At 38.1% G+C, this 17,774-nt stretch overlaps 1 protein-coding gene across 3 annotated transcripts in view; it reads left to right on the top strand.

Moving 5' to 3' along the window:
* Positions 1-17,774, top strand: part of LOC100180733 (sodium channel protein type 9 subunit alpha) — a 28,479-nt gene that overhangs the window by 7,324 nt on the left and 3,381 nt on the right. The window contains exons 6-38 of one of the 3 annotated variants that reach the window (XM_026836126.1): positions 261-389; positions 1,057-1,184; positions 1,465-1,621; positions 1,886-2,057; positions 2,837-2,951; positions 3,383-3,440; positions 3,508-3,649; positions 3,871-3,993; positions 4,946-5,059; positions 5,350-5,535; positions 6,504-6,667; positions 6,944-7,098; positions 7,464-7,583; positions 7,694-7,845; positions 7,940-8,090; positions 8,251-8,351; positions 8,495-8,629; positions 8,936-9,109; positions 9,500-9,670; positions 10,165-10,335; positions 10,739-10,914; positions 11,187-11,427; positions 11,498-11,593; positions 12,000-12,102; positions 12,829-13,025; positions 13,532-13,705; positions 14,101-14,223; positions 14,524-14,726; positions 15,054-15,159; positions 15,708-15,828; positions 16,520-16,698; positions 17,066-17,257; positions 17,596-17,715. In XM_026836126.1, coding sequence (XP_026691927.1) covers positions 261-389; positions 1,057-1,184; positions 1,465-1,621; positions 1,886-2,057; positions 2,837-2,951; positions 3,383-3,440; positions 3,508-3,649; positions 3,871-3,993; positions 4,946-5,059; positions 5,350-5,535; positions 6,504-6,667; positions 6,944-7,098; positions 7,464-7,583; positions 7,694-7,845; positions 7,940-8,090; positions 8,251-8,351; positions 8,495-8,629; positions 8,936-9,109; positions 9,500-9,670; positions 10,165-10,335; positions 10,739-10,914; positions 11,187-11,427; positions 11,498-11,593; positions 12,000-12,102; positions 12,829-13,025; positions 13,532-13,705; positions 14,101-14,223; positions 14,524-14,726; positions 15,054-15,159; positions 15,708-15,828; positions 16,520-16,698; positions 17,066-17,257; positions 17,596-17,715 — 4,849 coding nt within the window. Of the gene's footprint in view, positions 1-260; positions 390-1,056; positions 1,185-1,464; positions 1,622-1,885; positions 2,058-2,836; positions 2,952-3,382; positions 3,441-3,507; positions 3,650-3,870; positions 3,994-4,945; positions 5,060-5,349; positions 5,542-6,503; positions 6,668-6,943; positions 7,099-7,463; positions 7,584-7,693; positions 7,846-7,939; positions 8,091-8,250; positions 8,352-8,494; positions 8,630-8,935; positions 9,110-9,499; positions 9,671-10,164; positions 10,336-10,738; positions 10,915-11,186; positions 11,428-11,497; positions 11,594-11,999; positions 12,103-12,828; positions 13,026-13,531; positions 13,706-14,100; positions 14,224-14,523; positions 14,727-15,053; positions 15,160-15,707; positions 15,829-16,519; positions 16,699-17,065; positions 17,258-17,595; positions 17,716-17,774 lie in introns of all 3 variants that reach the window. The other 2 variants (XM_026836127.1, XM_026836125.1) reach the window with 2 other exon arrangements.

The raw sequence follows: 17,774 nt of genomic DNA, 5'->3' as shown, positions 1-17,774 counted from the left end.
GATATATCACACAGCGGGTGGCATTTACGGTTTTAGAAACGCACTTACTTTAAATCCAACGCGAATGTCGTTTATTGGTAGCGTTATATCATTAGTATTATGCTTTTTAAATTATGGTGAACAATTTCGAGTCTAATTTAGCAAGCTGGTTTTCTTGGGTGATAAATAATGTTATATTCATAATGAATATAAGTCCTATAAAAGTGATGTTTTATACGTGTCGTATTTAATACTGTACGAATTATTGCTTGCATTAACAGGCGTGTCTTCTTGGGCATTTACACTTTCGAGATGGTTGTCAAACTTCTTTCTCGTGGATTTATTTTCTCCAGCTTCACGTACATGCGAGACCCTTGGAATTTGTTGGACGTGAGCGTCATTTTCGCAGCGTAAGTGCCGTAGTTTTTAATGAATAACGTGTGAATGAATATAAACCAATTAACCATTGCCAGAGTTTCCTCACTAACCCAAGACCGGCAGAAATCAACCAAGTGGATAGAATTTCGCTAGTATATTCTGTTTAATAAAGCTTTAAGTATTGATTCGAAATGCGGTAAAGAGGGGTTGCCAAATGTAACTTCTTGTCGGCCTTAACCTTTAATTTTCACAGTCCGGGTCACCGGCCAGCTTTTCTGCCCAATTTTCAGTCAAAACTTTCCGCTATTTTGTTCTTCTTTAGATTTATATCGGAAATATTGATTGCCTTCTCTGTGGGAATCGATAACCTAACTGTACTCCGTGCTTTCCGAGTTATTAGAGCGCTAAAAACCATCTCTTCCCATGCAGGTTCAATGCTTTACTTTCTCCCCTTGATCTAACATGCTGATGTTCATTTCACTTTCGATTTGCTTTTCTCTGCTATTTTAGGCTTCTCAAATATCCTTAACTAGACTTTCACTTCCTAACTGCTTTTCTGCATGCTGCCTAATTTCCACTGACCTCTTACTTTTGCCACTAATCTCTTGCTACTACCTTACTACTAATCTCTTGGCTCTTGCGACCAAAATACTTTCATAATTTTCTGGCCCCACACTAACCTACATTTGGCGTTATTAGTTACTTGGACATCGTCATGGCTGCCATGGCAACCAGCAGCGGCGGATCAGCGCAGAAGATTCCGGGCATGGCAGCACTTCGTGCGTTTCGTGTGTTGCGAGCATTAAAAGCCATCTCAGCCATTCCAGGTTTAAAAAACAGCATTTTTTCATGTTATAAAAAATATTCATGTTATAAATTTGTTTATAGTTAAACATTTTAGTAGAAGTAATGAGCCAATTCTGGCCTAAATCCTAGATCCCCAAAATCTTGCAAAATAATGCCATTTCAGCATGTTTAAACCACTTTTACATCATTGTGTTAAATTTAAACGCCATGCACGAATTTGCTATCTAACACATATATATTATTATCTCATTTCGACGTAGCGTAAACTATAAATGACACTATACCTAATTTTAAATTCAGGATTAAAGGCCATCGTCTCCGCTTTAATTGAGTCAGTCAAGGCGCTAAAGGACGTGATGATTCTTACGCTTTTCTGTCTCTCTGTTTTTGCACTGATAGGACTTCAACTGTTCATGGGAAGCTTGCGACAAAAATGCATTAAAACATGGCCGCCAAGGTATGGATGATTTTACCACCAATTCACGTTTAGTATAGTATTTAAAAGCATGGTGTCTTTGGTATAACTATATTTCTTTGGAGTAAGATGGAATAGTGTTAACACCTAAATCCCATATTCCCCAATCGCATTTTTAACAATTACCAACGCCTTTTTACAGTCGCGTGGCTACGGTTATAAATTCTGCAGGAAATTATGTCCTATCTTACCCCACCCTACCATGTAACTTAGTCTTAACGTTTTTGTTTTTTGTATTGTTTCCAGCTATAACGAAACTCTAATGCGGGCATGGAATACACAGAACTACACTAACTTAACGGAGCCCTTTGTCCGAAACTATGACATCCCGCCTGAGATGTTGGAATCCCAGTTTATGTTTAACACAACAGACGGAGAGTTAATTCCGTATGGAAAGTTTAATTCGTCCCTGCATTTGGTAAGTTTTGTTTTATTAGTGTTTTTATATAAATATTGCTGTATGGAAATATCACGGTTTATAACATAAAGTTTTAAAAAATTTTTTTATTTTATAACTTAGTTTGCGGTAACTAATTTTGCAGGAATAGACAACAAATTTAAAGTCGGCGTGTATTAAACATTTTTTGTTTGACATGCGCAACAAAATACGCCACGCGACTCTAACACCGATTTAGCGGGTTTGTTTTTGTCTTAAACATTTCACAAAAACTAATATTTTATATAAGGGTCCACCCACTATGTAGTATAGCGTGCCCGCTTTAATAACCAAGCCTTGTTTCGAGGCCGATCAATACAGCCATGCGTTTTCCGAAGTTACAGCCAATCTTAATTGGAAGCGACTCATCCCTTAAATCTTTGTATTGATCAACCAAGACGCGAGCGACGGTTTTCCCTGTGCACATGATCAGCTAATATTTATTTGATGTCAATGCGGCCAATTTTCAAAGAAATTTCAAAACGCGGTTAACCGTAAAAACTATAAAACTACACTTTTAGGGCAAATCATGGCAGGTAGACAATATTCCTACAGACAAACTTCTTTCCGTTTGTTTTTTATTCCTCACTGGGTAATTATTACTTTAACTTCCGTTCACAAAATATTGTAAAAAAAAACGTGAAACGAAAACCGTACATACCAGAAAGCATAAAAGTGTTTTAAAATTTAGCCAAATACCGAGACAGGTTGTAACTAGTTTGGTATTACCGATGTCGTAACAGCTGGTCTTTATTACTTAGAACGGCTCCCTCGTCTCTCTGCCAATGCCTTGCGAACCGAACCCGGCCGAGAAATGTGAGAACCACACAGGAGCTTGGTTTAACGAAAGCTTTGAGTCATGGACGACAGACGAATGTAAGTAAATGTTTGATTCTTGAATCTGTTTATAACGGCACAACTTTTTAAAAACTTTTTCCCGATTGAAACCGTTTGTTTTTTCATTTGCATCAAGTCACAGCAAGACAACTTGTATATAGTTATACCAGTCCAAGCATGTACGGCGTTAGTTATCACAAAGCTGTGCCTAATCTCAGATGTTTTGGGATATTTTTTCTCGGATAATTTTTATGGTATGGTGGGGTAAGATGGGACATATTTTCACTCACTTTTGTCGTTACATTTGTTTGTACAAACTTAGTCTAAAAAGTGTTGTTGGTTGTTTTAAACACAATCCAGAACGGAATCTATGTGCTTATACAGTATCCCATCTTACCCCACAGTACTATATATGCACTTTCGTTACATATATTTGACTTAAACTGATTTCCATATGCATTGTAATCCAGGTAATCACTGTTATGTAATGGAAAGCCCATGGCTCTGTGGAAATGGATCAGGAACCGGGTATGTGGTATCTTTTAATCGACCCAGCATACAATATGATATCTGTAACTAATTTATTCATTTACAGCCACTGTTGGGACGGTTATACCTGCTACCGTGCTGGAATTAATCCAAATTATAACTACACGAGCTTTGATAACTTTTTATGGGCGTTTCTGTCTCTTTTCCGGCTCATGGCACAAGACTATTGGGAAAATCTCTATCAGCTGGTAAGCGTTTGTTACAATGGTGTCTAACGCTTTTCAGTTACAATAGGCCCATATGGTTTTCCTGCCTTAAGAGATTAGCTGACGTTTTCAGTCTCTGTTGCGCTAATTGTCCCAGTACACGCATGCGTGGCCAAGTAAATGACTCCCGGATAATTGAAATGTGGAATATGCAATGCGAGGGTCGAGTGCAAAATGAACTCGCTATAAATAATGTATCGCAGACACTTCGGGCCAACGGACAGGTTTATCTCATATTCTTCATGCTGGTTATCTTTCTCGGGTCGTTTTATCTTGTCAACTTAATTCTGGCCGTGGTGGCGATGGCGTACGACGAGCAGCACCAGGTGAGACAATGTTTCAATTAACATCATCATACTTGCAAAGGTCGATTCCACGAATATTCCTCTGTAAACTGCTGCGATTTATAAGCACTTGTAAATCGCTATACAATCGCAAAAGGAATCAGACGATTTTAAAAATATGAAGACAAACAAGCGCTTCAATTTTGAGTCTTATTGTTGTAACTGCTAAGTCGAATCTTACAGTGCAGGAGCTGACGGTCGATACACCGTCTATGATTCACTGGGATCGATATACGGGAATATTGCGAGCTAAACTCTCGTACCCCGGAGTGGTCTCGACAGCTTCGACTAGAACAAGTTAAATTAGCCGTCCGTCCCTCGCTTCACTTTGTTCTTGTCCCAATTTTTATTGATATAAGTGCCCGAGACGAACGTGCAGTGACACATATTAAACTAGCTTGGCGGCGGCCGAGTGCAAACAAATAGTTTCCCTGCCTAGCGATGCGAACGTAAAAAGAATTCAATATTTTCGCCCTGGAAAACCGATTTGAAGTTCGCATCAGGATGATGACCAAAAGCGAAAGCAAAAACTCCAGCGTAAAACATTCGAGTTTGAATAGACCATTATCGGAAAAAATCTTGTTTTATTTTCGACTGTTTATCCTAAAATCTCAAACGAAAATGAGCAAAAACATAACCTGTATATGTCTGGCTCATAACTACAATGGAACTTAATAATAATAACATGGAAATACATCAGAGAGTGGCTCCCGATATACAACAAATCGAATATGTCCGGACACTCGTATTGTGTTTAAAACTGCCGTTGCTCGATCATGCGAGTATAAATAACTTACATTCATTCATTCACAAAACCGTCAACTAGTCTAATTTTACTACTATGCTTATACTTATACCGCTTTATAAAATCCAATTTTCAAATTCCTAAAAAAAAATTTTAAAAAAATTTAAAAATAAAACTTTTTCTCCCAAGATCGTGGCGGCGGAGGAGGAACGGAAGAAAGCTCAGATGCAAAAGAAGAAAGAAGAGCTTGAGAACATCTTGATGGTGGTTAACAAGGCGGAGAGCAGACTTCAAAGTCGAAGGGTGTGTACAGTAAAACTATGTGACCGCTCTTTTGCCCACTTCAGTATACCAAGAAAAATATATACCTGACGCAGTTCTCAATCACACAAACGTTATACACAATATTCTTTCACTACTTTACACTATCGATATACAGTCCTTTATAAACTGCATAAACAAAGTTTATAGAAAAAATGAGTTTCAAGTGGAGTAAAAAACTTTTGTTTTCAAACAACCCCAATAACGCACACGAAACGAACCGCCGCGAATGACTTTTATAGCAAAGCTTGTATCGACCTGTTTGCTTTTAGGCGAGTCACGTGACGCCAGGAACTCCGACTTGTTCCTCTCCGTCCTCTCCTCGCTCCCTGAAAGATTCCTCTCGACACTCTTCGATCCGGAGGAAGCAGAACCGATGGTTGCTAGGCAACTCGACCAAAGAAAAGAAAGAGAAAGAAGAAGCTGCTCGACAAGCCGCATCGAGGCTCGCCGTGGAGGTGAGGGTACGAAACTGTTGTTTTCTATAATATATTCTACAGGTTGTTTGGTTTTGCTCCGAAACATCGTTGTTTCGGGAAAATGAATTTCGCATGTAAACTTCGTTGATATGTTAACGGTTATATATATTTTACTTCTACTTTATTAACGTTACTGTCGATACCGTATAGATTTAATTACGCGTGTAAAAGGTATGTTGTGTGAGTTAACGCGGCGTAAAATCAGCATTTCGAATCGCGTGCGTCGACTTTTTAAGCGCAACATCGAGTGACAATTTTCGGCTCTTTGCAAAACTCGTCGGTTTATGAAGTGTCGAGGCAGTGGCCAATTACCACAGCGTCAAAGCAAACCACTTTGCCGTGCATAAAATATTCATGGGAACGAAAGCGCCTCGAGTGATTCTTGCGCCCTTATGCAATTACTTCAAATACAGCTGTATATATTGCACTAAATATACACACAGCTTACACCGCGAGCGGCTACCAACAACAGGAACTGCGCCAAGTCCAAAACTGCCTTCTGCTTATCGTTAAACAGATCTTCGCCGATAATAACCTACTTAATATGTAGGCCTATAACATACAAAAAGCGATGGAGTTTTTCACCGCATGAGCTAATTTTATTACCGCTGTAATATAGGGCAGAACGCTTAATAGCCGTACAGACATCGTGCATAATCCAGCAGTACTGTTGATAGAAGCAGGCATTACCGGCGGATACATGATAAGGCAACCTGATTATTCGCTCACCGGGAAAAGTATAATGTGCCTGGCTTATAAATTATTGAGGCGAAGATCAAACTGTCTCTTTTCGCGAGAAATCGTCAGCCTCACAAAACGGAAGTGGGACCAGGCGGTCATTTACACGTCGGCGTGGTGTTAATGCAAACCGGTACCGTCACACTTTGCATGAATATTCATAGAATCAGAAGGCCGCAAAAAGCAGAAACACGATACTATGACTTTAGGTTGGAATGAACGGTGATGGACCACCCAAAGTTACAGCTACGCTCCCAAGTCCAGATGTTATCAACAGAGCGATCACTGAGCTCCACCAACAAAGAGCAAAAGACGGAGGAAACGTGGATCAGGACACTCTCGTTCCTCCCCACCATCCACATTCAATTCTAAGGTTTTCACAAAAAAAGTCCTCTTTTAATATTTAATTCTGTTTCGATCACAATAACTATAAGTTCACTATATGCTTAATCTACTATATGCGAATGGATATATGTTTGAATCGTTATGTTTGGCCAACTATAAAATATAGTACTGTGAGGTTAGATTGGATACATTTAGCACCTGAAATCCCATATTTCCTGATCGTGTTTCGAATAACTAACAACACTGTGTAAGGTCCGGTGTATGAGCTAGCATTTTTGTTGCTTTAACTTCATTTCATCTGTAGGAGTTCGGGTTCGACTCCCAGGGCTTCCATTCGCAACCTCCGTCTCTCCCCATCCGTAATGAAGAAAGAGTTTGTGGAGGACAACGAAGATGAGATTCATGCTCGGAGGAAAGACTCTTCCAAGAGAGGAAGCGATGGAAGTCTTCTGGAAACTAGTGAGAACTTTTTTCATTATTTTTTTAATTTCTGCTTTACACATTATACTGTAGACCTGTACAGCTTTGGTTTCTAAAAAATGTGCTCAAGATACTTTTGAATTAATAAAAAAAATATATATATATATTTTATAACAGTCGATAAAAAAGCGAAACGACATTTTTTCCTTGTAGTCGTCTGAATTTTTCTACTTCCAGGGAAAGGACTTTTCTATGTGGCGTAGTCTTGTAATTCCGTTTAATAGATGTCTGTACAATTCGCCAAATTAGAGCTCAGTCCCGCGAACTTCCAGCTGTCGAACCACGACGTCACCATAGTGACAGCAAATCGTTTCATTGAATAAAAAATCTGTTTTTAACCTCAGAATGCTACGACTCCGATTTCGCTGATGACGAAAGCTCAGACCGTCTTAGCGTCGATGACGTCAGCGCTAAACTAACTACGCCAAACTGTCGTCATGCCAACACGAACGGACATAGAAATAGTAAGAAACCTAATGTTAAAACTCGGACCGGTTATGACGCTTGAAGAGACTGCGGGCCCGCTCTGTAGCTTACAAATCCTTCATTTATAATTCATCCACTTTCGGTCCAGGTCGTTCCAGCAGCACGAACAACGGAACAATGGTCGATAGGAACGGAGTTGTATCTTTACTGCATCGAAACCCAATGAACAACAATACTTCACTACCGGACGTGATCGTCGAACGGCCACGTCACGACAGCGATGTAAAAGAAGATCTAATAGTAATAAATAACGTTAACTTTAGCGAAATGGCGCATTAACTCCAAAACACCCTCCAACCATTTTCGATTTGAAATAACACATTTTTTCATACAGTCCACATCTTGCGAGGGGGAGTTGATTCACATGGATACCTTGAAACCATCCCTTCAGCGCTCCCGACTTGCTTCCATCGATCTGCTTACTGAGCCCGAACTTGCCATAGTGAAACGTCGAGCTATGAGCCAAGCTTCTATCATGAGCGCAGGTAAAATATACACGACTGTTGGGTTGTGTGAGTGCGTTAAAATGTCGTTTCTCGCTCTTCCTTCTTGTCTACTTAATCTTGTTAAATTCGCACGCTGCATTATGTCACCATGTAAGAACCTCGCCCGGCTAAGCAGCTAATAGCGTTGATACATTCACAGGCATGGAAGACCAGCGAAAATGCGGTGACTGTTGGTATCGTTTCACGGACATGTTCTGTATTTGGAACTGTTGTGGGTGTTGGTCAAAATTCCAGAAAATCGTAAGTACAAACAGATCCCACAAAATATTGCAGAATAAAGGTCTGGAATTTGGCTACGTTTCTATACAGCTTTTTGCAATGTAAATCGAAGCATCTAAAATTTTTCCAATGCATCATTGTAATTGTCCGTTTCAATCTTGCAGATGCGATTCATATGTGACGATCCCTTCTTCGATTTGTTTATCACAATATGCATTGTGGCGAACACCACGTTCCTTGCACTTGAGCAATACCCGATGGGAGAGAGTTTGGATAACGTTCTCAAATTGGCCAATATTGTAAGCACGTTTACTTTTGATCTTTTTAGTTTTTATTTTGGCATTTTGCCTGTTACAATACTGGTTTGTTTATTTGCGGGGGTAGAAAAACAACGTAAAGACAACAAAAGCGTTGAATCATGCAAACTTTCTCCTGAAAACATGTTATTATATATAGGAGGGTGGGTAGGATGGTTTTCATTCTACTTTCTCATCCCATTTGGTAGTAAACAAAGAATATCCGTAGCCCGCGTCAGAAACTTTGGAATTTAGATGCTAAGGTGTCCCATCTTACCCCACACAACTATAATTTCTTCCTTTCTTCAGTTCTTCACCTCGATCTTCACTGCCGAGCTGGTCATTAAGATGGTGGGACTTCAGCCTTTCTACTACTTTCAAGAGACGTGGAACTGTTTTGATTCGATTATCGTTGCAGCTTCTCTGCTTGAGTTTCCTCTTCAAGGACTGAACGGCTTGTCGGTGCTTCGATCGTTTCGTTTGGTAAGAAAACAGAAAACTTAAACATCTCCCAAATGAAAAAACCAATGCGTCGCTATATATATTTATAGCAGAGTGGAGTAAAATGGGACATGTTTTCATTATCATTTTACGCCCAATTGGACAGTAACTAAAAGTAGTTACCGAAATATAAAACTTTAGCCTGGCCACTCTGAAAGAGCGTTATTATTAGCTCAAAACACGATTAGGAAATATGGGTTTTAGTTGCTTGCAGTATCCCACCCTACCCCACAGTACTATAGATCTCAAAATATTACTGTTTCACGCCCGAAAAAGGAAGATTTAGCAAACCGCTATTTGCAGAACAAAGTACTCGCTAAAAATAAAATATTGGAAAAAAATATTTTTCATAGAAAGTTTTTCATTTTCCAGATGCGAGTCTTCAAGCTTGCGAAGTCTTGGCCCACACTGAACATGCTGATCAAAATCATTGGCAATTCAATGGGATCGTTGGGAAACCTTGTCCTTATACTGTTTATCCTGCTGTTTATTTTCGCAGTGGTTGGTATGCAGTTGTTTCGGGAGAAATACAATGCGGTTCAGGTGCGAGATTTTTAATAGATTTACAAATTGGTTAAAACTTTATATAGTGGTTGGCGCGCCTGCCACAAATCCTGAGGTTATGTGTTCGAAGCTCCACGCTGATTGCTGGCGTGTGTATCCTTGGGCAAGACACACTTAACAATTGCTTTAACCTATAGTGGTCGCTTATATGGGTTGCATAAATTGTCAGCCATAGTATGAATCACCCCCAATAAATAATCACTTACAAAGTTACATAATGTGGCAACTTGTATAAGCAGCTCTGCCATGCCGTGAGAAGATAAATAAGTTGCTTTTCCACGGCTCATCTAGTAGTTCAAACGTAGTTTATGTGAAGAAAACATTTTTTTTTTCTAATGAAGTATTGCCGAAAGGCGGACGAAACGTCGGAAATACACTACGTTTTTTCAAACCAGACGTTAAAAGATTATTCACATTATAACTTGTAGCAGAAGTAACAGAATGATAAATAAATTACATTAATTTATTCGCAGGGAGAACTTCGCTGGCACATGAAAGACTTCGGGCATTCCTTTCTTATAGTTTTTCGGATACTTTGCGGGGAATGGATTGAGACGATGTGGGACTGTATGCATTATGGGGAGGAGATCTCAGCTCTTTGTATCCCAATGTTCATGCTGGTACAAGTAGTCGGCAACTTAGTGGTACGTTTGGGTGTATAACATATACTAGAGTGGGAAAGATGTGGCATCTTTTTATTCTATTGTCACGTCCCGTTTGGTAGTAAACAAAGAACATTCGAATTATGAAACTCTATCTTTATTACTTCAATAGACCATTTTTAACTGTTTAAAACACGATCAGGATATTTGGATGTTATGTGCTAGAAGTGTCCCGTCGTCCTCCATCCTATACTATTAGTTCATTTTTGTAAACACAATCATAAAATTAAACGTGGTATTGTTGACTTGTAACTTCTTAAATGAATGTAACTTATTCTATGTTTTCTCTGTTCTGTTTCATACACCTCGTGCCCGCTTACGAGTTACCACTTATTTGTAACTTAGTGCGTGAATTTTTTTTCTTGACCATCTTTTTATACAACAGGTTTTGAACTTGTTTCTTGCTCTGTTACTGAGCTCGTTTAGTGCCGACAGCTTCTCCACAGACGAGGAAGAAGCTCCCAACGCGATCCAACTGTCGAAGATTCGAATACAAAAGTGGATTGTATTTTCTCGCGCCACAATAGCTACATGGAGGTTGTCATTTGCTAAATCGTGCAGGCAAGCTAAGAAATGTTTAGACCAGTAAAAGCAAAAGATACCTATTTTCTCATGCTTTGTAGGTTACCTGTTAATTTATGGTATAATTTGAATGAGAGACTGATGGTGCCAATCAAGGCGAATTATATACCCAACACACTATAATTTGTTGGACTTGAATTTTGTCTTTTACAAATTTCGTAGCACTTGGTACTTACATGCTGTTTTTGGTTGCTTTTATCTTAGAGGTACAGTTTAGGTTTAAAGCTAAAAAATGTTTTCATTTTCAACAGGCGGAAACTTCGCGAGCCAAGTGCAGTTCTCAGTAACGACGGGAAAATGAAATCTCCGGGAATATCCGGCAGTGTTATTCAGAACGACATGGTCACAGTGTACATCGACCCTCCAGAAAAGGAGTCTGCGGGATCTGGAGACATCAAAGCCGGGTTCAGTTCAGAAATACCTGGGTCTCCGAAACTCGACAACAGGCATGACCAAATGAACCAGGAGAACGATTTTAACCTCTTAAATGCGGTAAGATTTTTTTTTCTCAATTTTTCAAGATGTTTTCAAATTTTGACTTGAATCTCATTGTTTTAAATAGGACAACGTAAAAGTACCAATCGCAGCCTTGGAATCGGATTTGGAAAACCAAGATACTTCAGACAATGATTCAGACAACTCCAGTATTTGTACAAATGTAAGTTACCAAATGTATTAATACATTCCATTAAAAGAGGGGTATTAATTATATAGTAGGATGGAGGAAGACGGGACACTTTTAACACAAAACACCCAAATATACTGATCGTGTTTTAAACAATTAACAACGGTCCAGGAAAGTCGTAAGGATACAATTTTATAATTCTTTGAATGTTCTATGTTTACTACTAAATAGGACGAGTAAATAGAGTTAAAAAGTGTTCCATCTTCCCCCAACTTACTATAGCACTTTTTAATTTGGATTTTAATTTAAACTGGCGTCTGCATCAACATTTGGGGGTAAAATGGGCCAAGTGTGGCCTAATTTCAGGTCCTTACCCCAAAGCCATTATCCACACATACAGTAGAACAGGTATCATCATGTTTAACATATTCTGTCGCAGAGTTCGACCGAAAGCGACGTCAGTTCCGGTTCATCTTCAAGCATGAGCAACAGTGAATATGAGAAAATGCAACAAAATATTGTGGAAGAAGTCGAACCACCAGGTGAACTATAAAATTGTGGACGTGTGTGTCCTCGGGCAAGTCACGGCAAATTGCTCCAACCCAGTGGTACCTTATATAGGCTGTCTAAATTATCAGCAATACTTAAAAAAAATCTGAAAATATTTACTCATAAAGGTACATAAACGCGGTAACTAAAAGCGGGCAAAAGGTGTGTAAAACAAAACTGTGTTATAACGACTGCCCCGCCAAGCGGAGAAAAAAAACAGCTTTTGAAACATTTCAATGCGTACTGATTATGAAACGTTATTTCAATTTCTAGTTATTACCACCTTTAGACTGCACGTATTAAATTCATAACGCATTTATTCAAACGTACCTAATCAAATTACTTGGCTTCATATAGGCCCGTTAAGAGGTCTCCACAAATATCTATATGATTCGTGCCAATGTTGCCACCGGTAGCTCTATACATAGAGTGACAGTGAGGAATAATTAGTGGCGGATTGAAAACAGAACTAAAATTCTCATGAACGCGGGCACTCTTGTAACATTTATGAAATAAAAACCCGCAAATTTTTCTTGCTTTGACCAAAATAATGCATACATTTTTTTTTTAAATGCATACATGAGTTTTAAAGTAACAGTTATAAATAAAATTATGTAAATATTTTTTGTTTACTAACCAAAAAAAATACACCATCTTACACCACCATACTACATATATTTCTACCTAAACAAAACACACAACTTTTTTTACCGTTTCAGAGGGTCTAAACGCTGACGAGCCTTCTGCGTGCTGGCCAGACCAGTGCCGCACTCGTTTCCTCTGCTGTGATCCTCCCACCGACCAGGGATTTCACAAAATGTGGTGGAATGCACGGAAGATCTGCTTCCGTATAGTTGAGCACACCTGGTTTGAGATGTTCATTATTATGATGATTCTACTAAGCAGTGGAGCTCTGGTAAGACGTCAATAAACTTGTTAACTTCTAATAAGCGAGGAAATCCACAAAGTTACATATGTGGTGAGGATATATTCACAAGGTTACGTCGTGGTAACTCGTAAGCAGGCACGAGGTGTGAAAGCAAAACGCCTGTTATAACGACTGTTGTTGGTCCACAACGCGAGGAAATAAAAGTTACATTCAATCAAGAACTTGAAATGTATTATAAAGCAGCTGTATATTATATTCTCACCATTCTTGGTCTTACCCGTATGTAAGATCATAGAATGGGTTACCATATATATTTTTTTGCGAGTAATTGCTGCATTTTTGAGTAATGTGTAGCTAAAAGCTTAGACAACCGATAAAGGACTACTGGGTTGGAGCAATTGTCGTGAAGTGTTCTGCCAAAATACACATAACGTCCATAATGGTAGCAGCGTCAAGCCACGAACCCCAAAACATTGTTATATATCATAAAAAATATGGTTCGTTATGTTCTGAAACTGTATTTATCTGTCCAGGCATTCGAGGACGTTCACTTCCGTGACCGAAAAGCTCTCCGTCAAGTTTTAAAGTACGCGGATCGAATATTCACTTACGTATTTATATTCGAGATGTTGCTTAAGTGGGTGGGCTATGGGTTCAAGAAGTATTTCACAAACGCATGGTGCTGGTTGGACTTCTTCATTGTGGGGGTAAGTCTGTAAAAAATTATTAAATAATCTGGGGTAAAATGGGATACTGTTAGCACCTTAATCCCACGTTTCCTGATCGTGTTTCAAACAGTCAATAATGCTGTTTTAGAGTTGTACGGACACGGTTATTTATTACTGTGAATATACTTTATTTACTACCAAATGAGACGAGAAAAGAAAAAAAATATGCCATTTTACCCCATCTTACTGTATACCTATTGAGCATATAGCTGTACAAAACTAAAATGTACGTATATGTATATTTAACATAACAAATTTACACGAAAACTTTAACGAAGTGCATATATAACAAAGGCTTATATTAAACATCAAATCAAACCAATCGACTTTCACATTTTAAAGTAAACGCGGATGTAATCAATAACTTAATACAGGTTTCTATAATCGGCCTGGTTGCGGAAGCTCTTGGTATGGATAAAATATCAAGTATTCGTTCGCTTCGAACCCTTAGAGCATTGAGGCCACTTCGCGCCATGTCCAGATTCGAAGGAATGAAGGTACGAAGGGATTTTGTTAAATAATGCTATAAACTTCTAACATTTTTTCCCTGGATTGGTCTGAATTATTATATAGTACTGTAGGGTATAATTGGAGTATGTTAGCACCTAAATCCCATGTTTTCTGATCGTATTTAAACAGTTAATAATGCTGTTTTAGAGTCGCGGGTCTACGGTTATATAATTATGTAAATATTCTTTGTGTCGGGGCGAAAAAAAAAGAATGAAGACATTGAACGTTTTATTTCACCCTACTATATGCAATGGCTTACATTCACACACCACCAAATTTATTTGTAGGTTGTAGTGAACGCTTTAATCGGCGCAATTCCGTCAATTGTAAACGTGTTACTGGTTTGTCTTATTTTCTGGATGATATTTTCGATCATGGGGGTGAATTTGTTTGCTGGCAAGTTCTACAAGTGTCTCAATACAACTGATAACGTGAAGTTGCCGAGCGCAAACTTCACTTACAACAACGTAACTTATCCTATCATCAACAAGTAAGTGTAAACCAGGGATGAATATGTATGGCAGAGGTTACGGGTTCAAGGCTCATCGCTGCCACTATTATGCATGTGTCGTTAAGCAAGCCACTTAACGGCACTTGCTCCAACACAGTGGTCAGTAACGAGCTATGTCTAAACTGTCCGCTATACAGAAAAAAAGCAATCACTTGCAAAGTTAGTAGTATAACTTGTAAGCGAGCACGAGGTGTATGAGACAGAACATTCGTGTTATAACAATAGTTGTCCTTTAAAACAAGTTTCAATCACATTTACGAACTTACACCATTTGGTGGTAAGCTAAAACAAATCATTTATCAACAGAACTGTATGCGAACACCTGACTGAATACGTCTCTCCTGATATCCGTTGGAAAAATGGTAAAGTCAATTTCGATAACGCATTTGCTGGATACTTGGCTTTGTTACAGGTACGTTTTCTCCCCTTCTAAAGATTTCTGATACTATGATCAAAATTCTATCCCTGGCTCTGGCAATTCATTAAATGGCACAAAATTCAAATTACTGGGGGAAAGAAAAAACTGCTATACGAGTTCAAGCTACATATTTGTTATCACTGTAAAATAATTTGAAAAATTGGATAGTTATACGATAATGAACATGAAGTGCAAACACATCGGCTACTTACAACATTACTTTAATTGACCATCATTCTGCTTATAATTAATGTATAGTATTATGGGGTAAAATGGGATACCGTTAGCACTTAAATCCCATATTCCCGGTCGTATTTTGAACAATAAACAACGCTCTTTTCAAGTCGTGAGGATACATTTATACAATCCTGTAAATATTCTTTGTTTACTACTAAATGGGACAAGAAAAGAGAATGGAAATGTGTCCCATCTCCCTTCAACCTACTATAAATATTAATTCATTCATTCATAAATTAATGTTATACTGTGACTAATATTGCATAACCTGCTGTATATACTTATTGGTTGCGTCGTATTTGTAGGTTGCCACATTCAAAGGGTGGACGATTATCATGTACGATGCTGTGGATATTACGGACATCGGCCTTCAACCTGAGTTTGAAAACAACGTTTGGTTCTATCTGTATTTTGTTGGGTTTATAGGTGATTATTATTTTGTACGAATGTTGGCTGATATTTTGATTTAAACGCTGTGTTGGCAACAGGATTTACTTTTAGAGTACTATCGTATAAGATTGAATACTGTTAGCACCTAAATCCCATGTTTCCTACTGGTGTTTTAAACAATTAACAACGCTAGTTTAGAGCCGCGGACTTACTATTATATATAGTGGGGTGGGGGAAGGTGGGACACTTTTATTGCCTAATGTCAAAAAATCTTGATCGTGTTTTAAACAACTAACAACGGTCTAGGGAAGTCGTGAGAATACAGTTTTACAATACTGTGAATGTTCTTTGTTTACTACAAAATAAGACAAGAAAATAGAATAAAAAGGTGTCCCATCTTCCCCCACCGTACTATAACTTTGCAAATATTCTTTTTTTACCAAAACCAGAAATGAGAAGAAAATATATAGTAGGGTGGGGGAAGATGGGACACCTTTAGCACATAATATCCAGATATCCTGATCGTGTTTTAAACAACTAACAACGGTCTATGAGACTCATGGGGACATAGTTTCATATTTCTTTGAATGTTCCTTGTTTACTACTGTGTCCCATCTTCCCCCATCCTACTGTATCATAACTTACCCCCTACTTTTACATTAGTTCGAGTCTGAGTTTTTTATTAAACAGTTTCCAACATTGTTTCATCGCAAATTTTTCTTTATAGTTTTCGGCAGCTTTTTCACTCTGAATCTCTTTATTGGTGTCATTATTGATAATTTCAATCAACAAAAGAAGAAGCTTGGGGGGCAGGACATTTTTATGACGGAGGAACAAAGGAAATATTACAACGCCATGAAAAAGTTGGGATCCAAAAAACCGCAAAAGCCTGTACCACGACCGAAGGTAACACCTTTAAAAAAATGAAAAAAAGTTTTTAAGATAATCACTCACTAAGTCACATATGGTAACTCGCGGGAGAGGTGTGCGGAAACATAACATTCGTGTTACAACTTTAGCACATAATGTCCAAATATCCTAGTCGTGTAAACAATTAAAGTCGACAGAAGTCGTGAGAATACGGTTTTATAATTGTTTGAATGTTCTTTGTTTACTAAATGGGACCAGAAAATGTAAAAAAATTTCCCATCTTTCCCGACCTAAATATATATAGTAATTCATTCATTCATACAGTAATGTTTTACTGTAGCTAGTATTTCTTACTTATTATAATGTTTTAAAAAACATTAAAAATCTGTTGTTTTCGTTTCAGAACAAACTGCAGGCTTGGGTGTTCGATATTGTGACACATCAGATGTTTGAGATAACTATCATGCTGTTGATTGTTGCCAACATGGTTACTATGATGATTGAAACACATGACATGTCGCCAACATTCGAGTCAATACTGGAATACGTTAATTACGTTTTCGTTGCGATTTTTACTGGAGAAGCCTTAATTAAGGTAAGCGGCTAAACTCGGCTAAAATTTTTCAACAGATTTGGTTAATATTTGCAACAGATTTTGTGAAATACTTTTCTGTTAAATACTTTTTTGTAAAATATTCCGGAAAAATAGGTTTTATTAGGTGTATACTACTGTGGGGTAACATGGGATACCTTAGCTTATAATAACCCATATTTCCTGGTCGTGTTTTTAACACTTAACACGCTATTTTATAGTCGTTACGGATAAATGATTTTGTTTACTAACAAATTGGACGTAAAAAGAGAATAAAATCATATACTATCTTACCCCAACCTAATATATAAATTTGTTACAATTACCGTCATTGTCTTTAGATGTTCGCACTGCGGCACCATTACTTCAAAAACCCGTGGAACGTGTTTGACTTCATCGTTGTCATTCTGTCAATTATCGGTAGTACCATGAGCGAACTTATCAACAAGTATTTTGTGCAGGTAACAACACTTTTCAATCGTAGTCTCGTCTTTGGACTATGGTGCTTAACTGTAATACG

Source organism: Ciona intestinalis, chromosome 9, assembly GCF_000224145.3.
Source record: "Ciona intestinalis chromosome 9, KH, whole genome shotgun sequence".
NCBI classification, from domain to species: domain Eukaryota; kingdom Metazoa; phylum Chordata; class Ascidiacea; order Phlebobranchia; family Cionidae; genus Ciona; species Ciona intestinalis.
This window is presented reverse-complemented; position numbering and strand designations above follow the sequence as displayed.